General features: G+C 43.3%; 1 protein-coding gene across 12 annotated transcripts in view; it reads right to left on the reverse strand.

The window, feature by feature from the left end:
- Positions 1-16,667, reverse strand: part of herc1 (HECT and RLD domain containing E3 ubiquitin protein ligase family member 1) — a 71,783-nt gene that overhangs the window by 23,360 nt on the left and 31,756 nt on the right. For 6 of the 12 annotated variants that reach the window (XM_040127657.1, XM_040127669.1, XM_040127705.1 and 3 more), the window contains 25 exons: positions 16,229-16,466; positions 15,935-16,107; positions 14,967-15,122; positions 14,761-14,867; positions 14,116-14,226; positions 13,854-14,024; positions 13,317-13,556; positions 12,880-12,963; positions 11,495-12,054; positions 10,087-10,732; positions 9,101-9,374; positions 8,785-8,995; positions 8,504-8,670; positions 7,980-8,096; positions 7,559-7,814; positions 6,844-6,965; positions 6,519-6,745; positions 5,729-5,997; positions 5,015-5,067; positions 3,967-4,167; positions 3,597-3,771; positions 2,563-2,830; positions 1,237-1,450; positions 338-597; positions 76-203 (listed from right to left, as the gene is read on the reverse strand). In XM_040127657.1, the coding sequence (XP_039983591.1) occupies positions 76-203; positions 338-597; positions 1,237-1,450; positions 2,563-2,830; positions 3,597-3,771; positions 3,967-4,167; positions 5,015-5,067; positions 5,729-5,997; positions 6,519-6,745; positions 6,844-6,965; positions 7,559-7,814; positions 7,980-8,096; positions 8,504-8,670; positions 8,785-8,995; positions 9,101-9,374; positions 10,087-10,732; positions 11,495-12,054; positions 12,880-12,963; positions 13,317-13,556; positions 13,854-14,024; positions 14,116-14,226; positions 14,761-14,867; positions 14,967-15,122; positions 15,935-16,107; positions 16,229-16,466 (5,428 nt within the window). The remainder of the gene's footprint in view (positions 1-75; positions 204-337; positions 598-1,236; positions 1,451-2,562; positions 2,831-3,596; positions 3,772-3,966; positions 4,168-5,014; positions 5,068-5,728; positions 5,998-6,518; positions 6,746-6,843; positions 6,966-7,558; positions 7,815-7,979; positions 8,097-8,503; positions 8,671-8,784; positions 8,996-9,100; positions 9,375-10,086; positions 10,733-11,494; positions 12,055-12,879; positions 12,964-13,316; positions 13,557-13,853; positions 14,025-14,115; positions 14,227-14,760; positions 14,868-14,966; positions 15,123-15,934; positions 16,108-16,228; positions 16,467-16,667) is intronic. The other 6 variants (XM_040127729.1, XM_040127696.1, XM_040127721.1 and 3 more) reach the window with 6 other exon arrangements.

Here is a 16,667-nt window from a genome sequence, read left to right on the forward strand (position 1 = left end):
GGTTTCTCAGTTTCAGAGGTTTCTGAAGGTAGAACACTGGACATGAATTGTTTATGGTGTTTCAGAAAGCCTTACTCTTTATTGAAGATGCAGGTCTGCTGGAGGGTGTACTGGCTTTTGGTTACATTCCACATCCTGACCGTCCCATCAGTGCCGCTGGTGGCCAACAGGCCTTTCTTACTGCACCAACCACAGGTGATGACCTGAGTCAAACAGAGAAAGACTTCATTAGATACCAAATAAAAAGGCTGGCATAGCACAAGCTTTCACTATTGGATACATTTTTAGGGTTTCAAAACTATTTTGGTTTCTAAACAGGAAAAGGAAAACTGCTAACCCTGCTCTGGTGAGCCTCTAGCTTGATGAAGGAGCACTTTCGCAAGTCCCCCGCCATGTCGGCAAAGGTCTGAGGCCGGCTGTGGTTGTTGTCGCGGTCGTGGGCGGCCAGTGTGCGGACCAGCTGCTGGGCAGCCCACTGGCGGTGCTGTGAGGAAAGCCTTGACGACAGGCAGCAGGCCGAGAGAGCGTTGGCTAGTTCAAGAGGGCCTACAGCGGAGGGATTATGGGAAGGATGGGCATACAAATGCGCAATTAGACCTGCTCGACACGGAACACAAGGTGACAAGGTAGCCCGGTGAGTGAGAGAAGGAACACAAACGAAAAAGACAAACATGAGAACACAAAAAGCACAGAATAACCAAAAGGTGACCCACGTGAAAACAAAAAACACACTGTGAGTCATGTGTGTATGGAAGTTTTACAGACATTAATGATGAATTTTGCCATTACTGCATGAATCAACAAATACATATTAAGAAATGATTAACATCTAGGCCAGCAAAACATACATTATAAAACACTGCCATTTAACCTACTGAGAAACACATGACAGATATAAGACACAAAGGCCACAAAATAAATCATTTTGACACATTTTGGAAAGATTAAAGTATGCCCAATCAGTTATTTTAATCAATTAATTCAGTATGTTCAATTATACTTATTTGAAAAATTTCAAATATTTTTTGGAAAATATACAAGGAAAACAAACAGCTTACACAAGCAGTATACAATATCTACTTACTTATCAGAAAACCTACCAATCTTAAGTATTATGATTCTGAGATATAATGACAGACAATCAGATGCAGAAATACACAGAAACAATGAGTGACTGACTGGATAACAGGGAACGCTAGCTTTTTTTGTATCTCCTGCACTTCTATGTATACAAACCTCTTTTCTCCATATCAGCCTTGTCATAAGCAGGTCTGAGTCTGGCCCCTTTATCTGCCAGCAGAGCTACCAGAGCCTGTGTGACCACAAAGTTGGGAGAGGTGATGAGCTTGTTCTCCTCAGCCACGCCGCGCAGAAAGCTGGGCAGGAACTTCCTCTGGATGGGGTCGTCCACTGTGGTCAAGTTCATGCCTGTAGCTGCAGAGATCAGGTTCTGGAAAAGGAGGAAAAGAGCATCATTATGAATCACAGGTTTAATTTGTAACCGTAAATGAACAGGTAACTGGGAGCCAATCAGAAAAAAGTGAGGCTGCCCACTAATTAACTATAGCTTCCCCCTAAAACCACAGATTTTTATTTTTACATTTCTGTTTGAGTGGACATTAAACAAAAAAGATACAGCATGTTAATTAGTAAGCCTTACACATGTTGGTAGGTGTATCTTTGAACTTCAAACTGATTAAGGCTAACTGTTTCCCCCTGCTTCCGGTCTTTATGCTAAGCTAAGCTAATTGCCTCTGGATTCCTGTGCAACATTGCTCATCTCACTCTTGGGAAGCAAGTGAACAAGCGTATTTCCCTTTTTAAGTTTATTTTGAACAGTTCTTCTGAATTCTGAACAATTTATTTTTACTTTTAACTATCCTACTGGACTTTATGTCGCTCTTTCAATCATTCAGTATATAAAAGTATTCCAGTGTTGAAGGGAATTTATATTTTGTGATTTACATTAATGTTTTCATGAAAGTGGAAGAGAAGCAGGAACATCTACACAATATGTAATAATAATAATAATAATATCTAAACACATTCAGCTCAATGACTGATCATTGCTGACAGATAAAACAGCTTACCTGTGATTAAATGTCAATAAATTATACCCAAGCCTAAAAAAAAAAATCAATAAATCCTTTGTCTGTGTCAAGCAATCAGAAGGAACAAAGAAATGGGTGAGTGGCCCTCCTCTTGTGTTCATTTTATATCTGACTGTTGGATAATTTTTCCAAACCGTGACATTTTAAAACTGTCACGTTACCGACCAGCATGTGAACAGGTTACACTGTGTAGAGCACAGGTACCTTAATGATACGCACGAGCAAGAGTCTGTTTCTCTTGGACTGGTATGACTGATCAGATTTAGGAGAAGTATTTGCATTAAAAAAACATACTGTAAAAAAAGGACTAGTTAGAATTACTTCATTACCAGGAACAAGTCTTTCCAATGACAAGTTAAACTGAACGTCAGATCTTCGAATTGAGCTCAATAAAGCTCTGGCATGGAATAAGATGAAGGTAGGTACTGGGCTGATGAGTCATATTGTGTACCTGAGTGCAGAGCTGAACCAGCAGCTTGGCGGCGTTGGGACTGTTGGAAGCCAGGCAGCCCACTGCTGTGCTGAGGTAAGCCAGACAAGAGATGGGTTTGCTCGCCTTGGCGGCCCCTCGGGGCCTTTCAGCATGGCTGGAGCCTGCTGTAGGACTGGTGGAAAGACCGGCTCGGCCCGCTGCCGCCAGGCACATCAGTCTGACCAGAGTCCTGATGTCGGTCAAGCCGAGAGACTCCAGACCTGCTGCAAGGCTGCAGCTCGAGCCGCTGTATGGAAAAGACGGAAGGGTGGAAGAAAGGGACAGGGGGAAATCATGTTTTGCTAACAGACAGAAGGCTCTGCTTCCATATAACTGTCAAGTGAATTTTATGGACATTTTAAAATACTGAAATAAATCCATTGGCATGAAATGCGTGAAATATGTTGGGATTATAAGGGCTCCTTTAATGCAAAATAGTGACTAGCAAATAAGGACAAAGGTTGAATTAAAATTTTCTGTATTAATTATGAACAATGTGATTGATAAAAAAAATTTCTTTACCTGTAGGAGAACATTTAGAAATATGCACACACAATATGCTGCAACACATATACTGTATATCTATGAAATTCATTTTGTCTGAGATTTTGTCATTGATTCTCACTGGTTTCGTAATTATTGTTCGAATTTTGGTGAATTAAAGCCAGTGTGTGTATATTTTTTATGACACTGTGGCATCCTCCAAAAGATGCAATAAAATATTTGAATTTGTTTCATACTACTACCAGGGGGTGCCAGAGTCAGGAATCCTACACACAGTGCCTTTACATTACGAATAGCTTAATAGCTAATGCAGTCTTTTACAGATAAAAGAAATGGTCATCTTTTGTCCCACGAGACTTGAAGTCTGTCGGGTTGTGGAAAGCTTGAACCCGTGAAAATTTGATTTCCAGAGTTGTTACTGTTTGTGTCAGTCGATCAACGAAGAACAGAACAAAATGCAAGTCTTATGACCCCCCACACAGGAAGAGGCAGTGTGTAAAAAAGGCTACCTGACAGACAGCAGGGACAGGGCTCTCATCACCATGGTCCTGGCCAGCAGCACCTGGGCTGCAGCTGTCACCCTCCTCAGTGCCATCACTCGGTCATGTGGGTTCTGCAGGGCTGCTGCCTGCTCCCCGAGGGTCACCCTGCCCGACGAACTCTTATCCACTGAGGTCTGACAGCCTAAACACAAACACACAGTCAGTTTACTGCTGTTATATAGGCTAAGGAATACAGGTTCAAGGGCTGAACCGATGTCATTACTTCAGTTTGAATAGCTCCTGGTCAGGAGCACGCAACACAAAAAACTCTATGATAAAGAGGCATTAAAATGTTGGTGTCTAACAGAAGTAATGAGATCATGAACCTCCTCCTCACCTATCTGCAGCAGGGTCTCCTCCATACTGTTGGTGGCCGTCACCATTGCTATGGAGGCTCCGAGTGGGTCGCTGTCAGGGAACTGGACGGCCTCAGGGACGATCCTGCGCTCACTCAGACCCAACGGTCCCGCCAAAAGCTCAAATTCTTCCTCCCCTGTCAGCTTCTCATCTTCATCAACATCCAGCATGTCCCAGTCCTCTGCAGCGGGACAGACAAACACACACAATTTGAAATCAAAAAACAAAAACACATAGACTGCAATCGAATAGTCTTTTTTGCTCAGGAAGGTTCTACCTGGAAGAACTGATACCCATGATTCTCTAAATGCTAAGGAAAGGCGCTTCAATGCTTCCTTTCCTATCTCCTTTACCATAGGGTACACTAGACCATCCTCTATGAAAGGACAGGAGATAATGCCGTCCCACAATTCCTTGCAGCAACAACATGTCGACCCATGTCAATGACATCTGGCGTCGCAGAATTACGTAGCCTAGTGTAAGTGCAGACGGATTATCTTAGCACTGCGGTTGTCTTCTCCTAAATCGTTATAAATTCTCCTGGACATCTTTCCTTGATCTCATGTTTTCCATAGAGGTCGAGTCAAAGTGGTTCGGAAGGGACTTAAGGACGTACGTTTTGTTTTTTTACATTTTTATGCAAATGTTTGGGCACCCCTGGCCAAATGATTGATTTTTGAAATGAAACGAAGTTAATTCAACCACTGCAGCCAACAGGCATTAAAAACAATCCTTTCTTCAAATCTTAATGCATTGTTAATTGTTATTTTATGAACTTCAAAAACAGGAAATAAAATTAATAATTGTGGCATGTGCAAAGGTTTGGGCACCCCACTAAGTCAGTATTTACAGTAGTAACTTGGTTCTCTGCAGAGGTTGTATTTACTTCTTTCCATATAAAGAAATAATCAACAAATATGTCATTTCCCAGGGGTTCCCAAACATTAATATGAAACTGGAGTTAGGTGTGTCACTGTCAGAAACATTAAATGCATCACAGTGAATTTCAAAACATCATCAACTGTTACCTTCATAGACACTGTCCTGCTTTCCCAGGAGGTCAGGAGCCTGTCCTTTATATCTGAAACAAACCACAGAATAAATAACACGAGAATTTGTCAATTTTACTTCCTTTAAATAATAAGCTAATACAAATTAGCACAGGAAATAATAAAGAATGCCTAACAACACCAACATGATGCGGAGGTAGGTGGCAAAAACTAGTAATTGTTTAATGGAATTTTCACTCGAAACAAAGGTCCAAAGGGTTACCCCTCTCTCAAGATGTAATAAAAAACTAAAACAATAGAGGAATGTTGAAACAATTTGCAGTCTTTCTGGTTCTACCTATGCAAACAAACTTTAAACATTTCAAAGCTGGCATCAAATTTAAAATTGGCACACACACTAAGAGCTTAAATTTTCCATGATTAGACCAAGATACGCTATGTACTGAGCAGAACATATCTTTGGCATTTCACATTACTTGACGGCTGACATATATGCCAATATATCTGCAATAAGCTGATATCAGTGGATATATCAGCCCAATTTATCAGATCTAGCCCTAGTGGTAACCCAAAGCTGCTCCACAGCTAGCAGTTTTCACTGACTCTTTTTTTGAAAGCAGCTTGGTTGTAAGAATCAAGTCATAACAGAACAAAAAACAATAATAATACTAAACTACTTTCGGCAAACAAACGTTCGTCTTTGTCGAGGCTATCTTTCTCACGTGCACATACCTCTCCACAATGGGGACTTTGGCCTTGCTTTTGATGGCCAAGTACTTCTCTCTGCAGCCACCACACAGCAGGTAGTAAGGGTTTCCACTGCCACACTCCCCTCCGAACCAGCCGTCTACGTAGGAGCCGTTACTGCGGTAGCCTTGTCGGTTGGCACTGCGGCCGCAGCCTGGGTGGCTCTTCTTCATGTGTTGATTGAAGTTGGCCACATTGGCCTCGCACAACTCGCACACCACCACTTCATCTCGATCGTCTGTCTCGCATACATGCTGCGCCATGTGGTAGGATTACAGAGAAACACACACACACACACACACACACACACACACACACACACACACACACACACACACACACACACACACACACACACACACACACACACACACACACACACACACACACACACACACACACACACACACACACAACAAAGCCGTTAGGCTTCAGAAGAGCAGTGAAACGTTCGTGCGATGTAATACGTTAGAAAAATTAATCAATGGTAGCTTTGCATTAATGAATTCCAAGCAAAAGCCAGTAATCAACATTCATCTTGTTGTCCAAAATGTAAATGTTTAGTCTTTCACTTCATGCCAGTTAGATCATTAGAGTGAGTGGGCTTTCAGGAGAAATGTGGCGGAACAATTGAGTGTGTCTGATAAGCCTGACTAATAAAGCTGGCTTTTCAGCGTACACACATGAGTTTGCTGTGATGGAGGAGTAATGCGGCGCAGATAAAGAGTAGAATGGTGATAGCAGCCCTCTGATCATAGCATAAAGTCACACACACCCATGTTGGCCAGTCCAGTACCTCCGGGATCCACATTCCCAGAATGTCGGTGTCATTGGCGAGGTCCTGGCCGAACATGGCCTCCATGGTCTCCTCATCCAGGTCCATCTCCAGCTCTTCATCCAGGTTGAAGTCATAAAGGGCAGACGGGTCTTGTTGCTGCTGGAGGGATGAGACCTCCCGACGTGACTGACTGTGGTGGGCCTGCACCGAGCGGTAGAGTCCAGCTTAGAGGGAAAGGAAAGTTTAACGTGAGGTGACGAAGTGGGAGGTAAATCTGCACGCTGTTTAGACCAAGTGTGAAGAAAGGCGAAACACGTCTCACCAGCGCGAGCTAACAGTGTTCGTGCAGCCAGGTCAAAGCGGTGCTTCCTACCGACAGCCGAGCGTCCTCTAAGAGCAGCACCGCTGGAGGCTGATGCGCTGTCTTGATCCAGACCCTCAGGACTACAAAGTCCACAAATACGTTTCTTTTTACATTTTACTAATAAAAAACATTTAGTTTAGGCAACTGTCATTGTGACACTTTTAAAAAATAAAATGACAAACCTTTTCATACGAGTGTCCTTTGTTCACCCTATAAATTTTGCACTTATAGTTAAATTCACTGGCCCTGGCTGACTTTACAAACATAAGTAAAGAAACACACATCTCTCCTAAGACCAGATTCCTTTAAAAATCCTCCTCTTAGTGGACATCACAGCACCAAATAACGCAACGATTCTGTTTGTCATGATTCCAATAAACTCAAAGGACAACATAAGGTTTTCATAATACTTCAACATCCTGCTGATGGAACGTAACAGTATATACTCTAGGATTCTCTCCTGGTTTCCTCAGGTCTCTCTCCAGGTGTTGGATTAGACAGTTATGGCTATGATGACAAATGTCAACGCTACCCAACTTATGAAAAGAACAAATTGAATATTTTAGTCTGTGCGATGCCCATGTGTAATAGCAGTAAAATTACTGTTCAAGTTTTCATAGTATTCATTCTATTTCAAATTAGGATTGTGGGTAAACTATGTGAGACTTCCTACCTCTCACTGAAGCCCTCTTCCATTTCCGAAGCATCTGCACTGGCTATGTCTCCAGGAGAGCACAGATACGGGCTCCTATCCAGAGATTTGCCTCCAGCAGAGGCTGTTGCACCTGGACAGGAGGAGTCAGACCCGTCACCACCGACACCGCTGCCTCTTGTGTGAGGCTCGTCATGCTCGTCCTCTGTACCCGGATGTTCTATCATCCACATGGCCAGTACTGTGATGTTCTGAGCATCTGCCTCTCCTCGCGCACCTGGGGATAGTAGGAATACGCATTGGACTCCTCCATATACCACACCATCAGTCATACCACAATATTCATAAGCATCAAACATCTCTTAATCTAGTATTGGGTTGTCTATCTAACTTGTGTTGGTCTGAAGAGAGATTCAACTTAAATGCACTGAGGGAGACTGACCAGTGGCCTCCAGAGCTTTGGTGATCTGGCGCAGGGAGAAGCCCATCTCCAGCAGGGGCACGGCGATGGCGGGAGGAGGGGGAGATGTCGACAGCCTGCTGCTGGGGTCTGACAGAGCTACGGCAAACATCAGCCACCGTTAGTTAAATCATTGTGAAATCTGGGATGAACGTTTGAATAGGGCCGTAAGAGCCTAAAAAATATGGGTTAACGTGTTGAGTGTATCGCTGTTGTTATGGGAACACCTTGCAATATTTTATAATGTTATAATGTGAGTTTTTTTTGTCCATTTGTACTTATTTGTTTCTTAGATCTATGCCCTGAAGTGTCCCGTAAGGAAAAAAAAAAAAAAGTCTGAAGAATAGTTTTTTGAATTCAAATTTTTTTTGCATAAACAGCACAAAAAATACAACGTTAACAAGCTCAGAACTTTACAGCTTTCCTTGGTATTCTGAACATTTTAGAAGCTTTTTTCAAATAGCACAACAGTGATGTTTACATGCAAGGCAATCTGGCATACTTACAGGTACCTGTTCTGTTTTGTGGTCTGGTGGGCTGGGAGTCAGGGGAGGTGAGACTCTGCCTTCGGCCGACTTCATCCGAGGGAGAGGTTGGCAGAGATGACACCGGAGGAGTCTGGGCTCGACGGGTTGGAACCAGGGTTGTGGTTGGGTAGCTGGAGAACATTTGCCTGTCATAACATGGAGACGCATTAAAATAATTATCTCACTTTAATCATACATGGAAAACAAGGTGAATCATTAACATTAGCTGACTGACAATATGTGCAGCCATCTGTTCTGACCTGAGGAGGCTGAGAGGCATGACCCCTGGGGACTCCGAGGCAGGGACAGTCTCTGTGTCTGTGACAGGTGTGGTTGCAGTGGTGGTGTCCTCCAGCGAGGAGCTCATGAAGGAGGTGGTGCTGGAGGCAGAGGGGCTGGTGGTGACCGGGGTTTGTGCCAATTGCTCACCCTCTGTACCTTCCCCCTCACCTTCTGGTTCACTTCTCACTCCTAAGGGACATAACGACAGATAAAGCTGACAAGATGCCTGTTACCTACAGTATATTTATACAGTACGGATCCAGTGTGGACTACATATTCTCTACATATTCTCACCAGGCTTGACCTTTCCGCCACTGGGCTCCTCCAACAGCCCGTTCACGACTAGTTTGTAGATCATGGCCTGTGCCCTCTCCAGGTCTGCCAGGCCCAAGGCCCGCTTGATGGGGGAGCGCATCACTGCCCGCTTCACCATGTGACGCATGAGAAACTGCAGGGCCGCCCGCATCTCCACCTCCTCCTGGCATACTGGAGAGGTGGCAGCTGTGCTTCCGCTGGTGCTGGCATTTAGATCAGCGTTGTGCCCACTGGGTGCTGCTTCCGGTAAGACCTTTATGTCAGAAGAAAAAGTAGGTTAGAAATAATTCTGACGACATGTGACCTGGATCTGTTTCAGAAAAGAGATTTCACTCACATCAGCCACTTTTTTTCCACAGAGACTCTGTGTTTGCTCTATATTCAATTGGTCGAATTATTCCACTTATATAAAAACAGAGGGTGAAAACCAATGACTTTTTCTTAAAGGAATAATTCAGCATTGTGGGAAATACGCTTATTCGCTTTATTGTCAAGAGTCAGATAAGAAGTTCAAAACCACTTTCATGTCTTTTTCGTTAAACATAAGGCTATAGCCAGCAGCCGGAAACAGCTAGCGTGGTTCTGTCTAAAGGTACCAGCACCTCTAAAGCTCACAAACTATCACTCTCATTCTTGTTTTTTTAACTCTGCAGAGACTCATTTGACTCCCGAACATAAGTGTAAAACCACAATCTGTCATTTTTATACTTCAGTTTTTGTAGAGATTAAAGAAATGTGATATAACATGTTAATGAGTGACCTTTAGAGATGCTGTTACCTTTGGACAGAGCAACGCTTGCCGTTTGCTGATGTTTCAAGTCTTAATGCTATGCTAAGCTAACTGGCTGCTTGCAGCAGCTTCATATCTAACACACCAATATGAGAGTAGTATCAATGTTCTCATCTAAAGAATCATCTAACATCTAAACTGCTGTTTTACAAGTTAACCTATGAAGCTGCAGTACCTTTGGAATCAGCAGCAGCTCAGCATATTTGCTGCAGCTCAGCAGGGCGCTGAGGGTCTTCATAGCTCCCAGGTAGAGGTAGGACAGCTGCACAGCATGGATCTCCGACTGGGTTGCAATAGAGGGAGGAGAAGGCTCATGACTGCGGGAGCCATGCTCATGGCCTTTCTTCCTGTTCCCTTCAGCAGGAGTGTGAGGAGCTGCTGTGAAAAGGGTTTCATTTCCACCTACCCCACCACTGGCCACAGAGGAGATCTCACTCTCTGATTTAGAGTTGGGTGCCACATGTGCTTTCACCTCATCCAGGCTGTGGGACACACGCAGGTCAGAGGTCGTCGTATTTGGAGCTGCTCCAGATGAGGCTCCAACGCCGTCTCTTTGTTCATTACGGTTGTGCCCCTCAGTGTCTGCTTTGTCTTCATTAGGGGTCGGCTCGTGCCCAGTTGACGCTGCGTTGCGATGCCTCTTGTCGTGGCGTCGTGCGCTGAGCTTAGCGGTAGTTTCCTCGTGGATGGTGGTAAGGTAGGTGAGGTCCAACAGCAGCGAGGCAGTGAGGCCACGGAAACATGCCACGTCGAAGGGCAGCGGCTCGCAGGGTTCCAGGTTATATAATGGAGTGTCACTAGGCGACCAGAAAGTTGGGAAGCTTTAATAGAAGGGAGTGGAGAGTGAAAAGAGACAAGGGAAGGAAACACAAAGTGAGGGAAAGGGCAGGAGAGAAAGAGCACAGCATGCAAGACAAATAAAATGATGGAATGTTAAGAGTATGGAACAAAACCATGCCGCTCAGTGATTTATTGGGCCATGCGAAAGAGTAATGATGGAAAAGGGCAAGTCAGTAACAGAAATGTAAAAACAATAAATCAGAGCGAGGGAAAATGGAGTGTGGAGAAGTGACTGAAAAGCAAGAGGCTAATGTAGAGGGCATCAGAAGAACATGAATACAGGCAGTAAAGAAACATTCAGAAATCACATTCAGCTCCGTCTGTGTTTTTAAACACATTTTATCAGCCATGTGGTCATACTGCTGATGACAGTATGCCTAGACCATAGCACATTTCAGTATCTGGAAAAGAACGTCATGCACAGCACCGCTGGTGGACCGACAACCATGCGATCTTCTGCTAATGGAATTAAGAGACCCCCCCACCTCCATTAAAGTAGTTATTTCACAAATTAGAAATAGTAAAGGTAGGTTTCAGAAACCTACAGGTCACTCAGCACAGTTTTACTCAACAGCGGTGACAGCCAAAATCTTTACTTGGCTGATATTGTCGAAATACAAATAAAGCAGCTGACAATTTGGTATACCTACAAAATAGATCAGTAACCAACAAATATAGCAAAGAAAAATGTCCAAAGGAAAGTGACAAAAAAGGTGCCACAGCTAAATGTTTTCACCCATTACCTGATGGTGATCTCAGCTTCGTCCCACTGCACCTTAGCTGAGGTACTGCCTTCCTTCACCACACCCAGAAGAGTAGCATGGCGCCCGGTCTGCTTGTGTACACATCGCCCACCAACACGGAGGCCTGCATCTGCACCCCCAATCACCGCCAGGACCGGCCACACCTCCGTACAAAGCGTTCTCAGGTGGTGCTCCGATAGTTCCCCCAAGCCGTGCTGCCGTCCGTGGCGTCCCCTCTCCTCGTCCGTCCTAGTGGGCGTTTCTTGACTTTCTCTCTGGGCATCGTGCTCCTCACGGCTCTGCACTGAGCGACTCTTTTTCAGTCTTTGGCCCCCACCGCTACCAGATGCGCTGGCTGAATCTCTAAAGCAAGGCTTGATCTTGTGAAGCCGTTCAATCATTGTTTTGTTGATACGATGGGTCCAGTGGTCAGTGCGATGTAAGATGCGGATCAGCTGCGTGGTGGCCTCGGCCAGAACAGTGGCCATGGGGCTGCAGACTGGGTCACCAGGTAAGAGGTCTCGAGGAGTTCCCCTCATCTGCATGTCACAGATCTTAACCTGGGGCCATTCAAAGATAAGCAGCACATACATTTATCTAATGTACTTACATGGGCATCCTGCGCACAGTAAATAAACAATGAGACAACACTATACCCAATGAAATATTAAACTTGTAGGGGACATAAGTAACAACAGGCCAGAAAATAACAGTTTGCATAGTGAGTCTGGAAAATAATAATAATTTCAAACATCACAGTTTCTTACAGAATTTAACACACATTACACTTAATCTTGCTTTCATATCTTCTGGGGGTTTTTTGACTTGCGAATAAAATTTGTTGCGATTCTTGTTGCCCAACTGTTGCATCAGATTCATTCACTAAGCAGGTAGAAATTAAAACATGGGTCTAGGGAGTGAGGGACTCTGTTTGTGAGTATCTTTTATTTACTGTGTTAAGAGAATAGAGAACAATACACGTTCATTGACATTTTAAAAAACATCAATATCAATGTGCTGGGATTAGCTCAACAGCTAATTTGCTCCTGTAGTCCCAAATACCAATATAGGAAGGTTTAATTTTTTGTTTTTTTTGGTTTTTTTTAAAATCAAAACACTAAATAGTTTGTTCCAAAAGATAAGGAAAAAAACATAAGTTTGATGAAGATGACAAGTTTGCAGATAAAAAATCTCAACCCCAAGTAACTGATGAGTCTCTAGTATATACCACTGTATAATTCGATAATTCTCTGCTCATCAACAGAACTTTAAACAAAGGACAAACTAGCAAGCAAGCCAACAGAGGTGAAATAACCTCTTGTTTCTGTTTTGAAGAGCAGGAGGAAGTGTGCGTCTCAGACAGCTGGACATTTATGTTCACTTACCTTTTCTCCTGGGTTACTGCTATAGAACATCACACAGGGATAGAGTTCTGTGGCGTCCACGTCCTCGAAGGCCAATTTTGGCTCCTGTGGAACCACAAGTTAGCAGCAGTTATTTTGTGTAAACATATAAATACAGCATGTGTCTGTGCAGTAATATTTTTGTCCAGAGGGATTATGTCTCTGTAATCAGTGGGTGAGATTTTAGACGGTATTTGCTGGGGATGAGTCGGTATGTGGATATCTATCTATCTATCTATCTATATATATATATATACACACACACACATATACATATACACACACGCACACGTGATAAACTGCTGTATGTCACATGAATATCACCCCAGTCTTGTCATCTTAAGACTGTACTGAAGCTACGTTTGCTACATTATCTGATATTGAGCTAATTAGGCTAATTTCCCCCCCGTGTCTCTCACCTCTCCGTTCTTGCCAAAGGAGATGGTTCTGGCCTCCATGTCCAGGACACAGGTGATGAAGTCTCCCTGAGTAAAGCTGCTAAGTGTCAGTGTTTGTTCTCCATTGTGATAGAGGTTCCCGCTGTATGCCCGGTACAGCCACATATCTGACGTGGTGCGGTGGTTGAAGTCGTGCACGGGCCACCGTGAGACCCCTACACATGTACCTTCATTGCCGCGGTTTTCCTTCACAATGTAAAACTACAAGGGAAATAAAACATGAAATTAATAAAAACAGGTAGACAACTTTAAAGAAAAGAGTTTATATTTTTGTGTAGGACAGGTTCTTGTAAATTAATGCTCTGTCTCTACTGTGATCTTGCTATAACTGACTATTTATAATTAATTCAGCTCTGTTGTCAACACAATGCTAGCAAACCATGCTGTCCGGGCATGTACCATGAAACTGTGGACTACAACGGAAATGATAACAGCTTTTAAAAGGACTACATTATCATTTTGTTCCACTTATAAAGATATAACAATACAATATTGTACCTTCCACTGGTAACATCCAGACGAGATACCAGTGGAGGCGAGGCCGTAGCCTTTTCCCCCACTGCCGTGTGTCAGCCCCTGGCCATTTTCCACCACACAGCACTGAGCCTTCTCTGGGTCAAAGGACACTTCCTGAATGGGAAGGTTCTCATCCTCCTCCTCTGCCTCTCCCTGTTGATTTGAAAAACTGTCAGACATTGAAACAAAAGATGATATTCTAGACACAATAGTGGTTAGGAAAGGGGAGTGGCTGGTTGCACACCTGTAGTTTGAGTTCTTGGACTTTTTCTTTAATCTGGATTGAGTGCTTTGCTTGAGCAATGGGAGCTTCCCACATGCAGTCAGACAGCAGGGAGAAGAGGCGCTCCACGACCTTGAAGAGAGCAAATTATATCAGCTTGCTGAGTGACAGTCTGATATAATAAGGAATTAGGCCAGTGATATTCTATATTTTGTCTGTCACTACACTGCAGCCCCAAGCACAATGGTTCCTACTGAAGATGTAAATCGTTAAGAACAGCTCACAAATATCTAGTTTCATTTTTGAAAAAGGTTCCTAAAACTTATATTATCTATATTATATTATCTAATGCGTATCTACAGCAGGTCAGTGTACAGTGTATGGACGGTGTACGTACGAACAACACAAAATAAATCACAGTGCACAAGTTCATCGTAAAGAAGGAACATGTCACCAAGTACAACAGTGTGGCTCACTGATGTGTCTGTAATTGTTTTTGAACAAGGGAGCTCTACGGCACAGAGGAATAAGATACAGCATATCAGGCTCTGAATACAGTAAATACTTGTTTGCTTTTGGTCTTTTCATGGGATTACTTGTCAGTGAAAACACATTTACAGAGATGTATCTTTTAAGGACTTGTACCGAGCAAATTAAGTGGCCTACTTGTGTCATTTGGTCATCCTCCATATTGGCCTCACAGGCAGGCAGGACAGCCTCCAGAACATGAAGAGCTAGGAGCCGAGTTCTCAAGTTTCCCACCAGAGGGACCCCTAGAATTAACAGCCAACGCGAGTTAACGTCTCAGCTATGTTTTTATTACTTGCAGTACCACACATTTATCTCCGTTGTTTTACATAAGCTGGTTGTACCTGAGCAGCATTTCTGTGCAGCAATGTTGAGCAGCACTTCGGTCCATTTGGGGGAGGCCATCTTGGACTGGATGGCCTTGGAGGACACAACTCTCCTGAGGAAGACCAGGAAATCTCCCAGGTGTAGCTCTGCAGTGTGCTGCTTCCGTATCAAAGCTGAAAAACAATACAACATTCACAACCCTGCAGTTACAGGCCCCATCTTACATTTCAGGGAATACAAACTTTTTTTTCGCTAAGATGTTTTACATACTGTCAGTAAATATTGCACTTAACTTCCAATACTAAAGAATCTAAACATGACTCAAATATACATTGACGATTTTAGCCACAGATTTTATCCAAGTTTTAAACTTGAACTTTTTGATAAAAACATACGTTAGTCATTGTTTTTTCATTTGAATATGATTCATTTGACAAAAACAATAAGCAAATTAGTCCAAATATATTCAACTGAAATGTAATTAATTTATTTATGTTTTATTGAGATGCAGTTTAATTTTAGTCCGTTTTTGTCTAGTTGTAATTGTCTATAAAATCTCTACAACAACCCCTGTATCAAGCATCCAGTTAGCTACGATAATCGCTATCTTTGGTGTGTATTATGACTAAAGTCATGTGTTTGTACCAGATTATGTAACAAAACTGGCTCGTTTCCAACTCACTGTCTATTCATCATTCAAATTTGTTCAGGTTTTTGTTCACAAAAACACATTTGTTATAGTTCTTGCCAACAAAAGTTTCTTTATATTTATCAATTAGTTGTTAGGATGGAAAAACTGTTGTCAACAAACATTACTGATCATAGCTTCTGTTGATGAAAAACAACACTGCTAACATGACACGCAGAAAACTGCATCGATTATCAAACACATGAGGGACAACATGGCCTCCTCATCAGTCACTAAAACTGACTGACAAGTAGATCATTTAAATTAAACGGTAATGAGAGCAAATTCCTTTATCACCTCTTAAATCTTTCTTTTCAGAGTCTGGACTGTCCTCGTGTTTGCTGTCTTCTTGGTCTTTTCCAGATGACAGAAGACTAACTCCTGCCTGAGACAGCAGGTTCTTGAGCTGACTGCAGAGCAGGTCCAGCAGCGATTGGACCACCTTGGGACTCAACTTGTCTGCGTATGTCCTGCAAATCCAGGGTAAGACACAGCTGTGACTAATCTTTTCTTTGTACCGGTCCAGGTTTACAAAGTACTGATTTCATGGCGACTCCATTGCATTAATTTTAAATCTCCTAAATCTCTTACCCAGTGCTGATAGCCAGTATCTGCAGCAGGCGCGTGGAGGCCACCTTCAGGGCAGTGCTGAGCTGGGACACTCCGGGTTTCTGCAGTAGCTGGAGGGGCTGCCCCAGCATGGTCTCTGTGCCGCAGAGCTGAGACAGCACGTTGAGCAGCCCGCTGGAAATGGCTAGGGAGACATCCACTGGCTGGTAGCGAACACTCAGTGCAAACACAGTCACCAGTAGGAGGCGCTGCTGGGCTTCTAGGATGGAGAAAGAAACAGGGTAGAGACAAAAGACTCAGGTAGACTGTTGTCAAAACTGAAACTCCAGAAAAAATTCCAGAAGATTAGGATTTCATTTGTGTGTTTTCAGGACACTAAAGCAAGCTCCATTAAGCCACTTTGAAAGTTGCCCGGGTAATGCATCTTCTCATACACATGATGCACTTGTAGGCAAAGCTT

The sequence above is a fragment of the Xiphias gladius genome, chromosome 1, assembly GCF_016859285.1.
Source record: "Xiphias gladius isolate SHS-SW01 ecotype Sanya breed wild chromosome 1, ASM1685928v1, whole genome shotgun sequence".
Lineage (NCBI taxonomy): Eukaryota > Metazoa > Chordata > Actinopteri > Istiophoriformes > Xiphiidae > Xiphias > Xiphias gladius.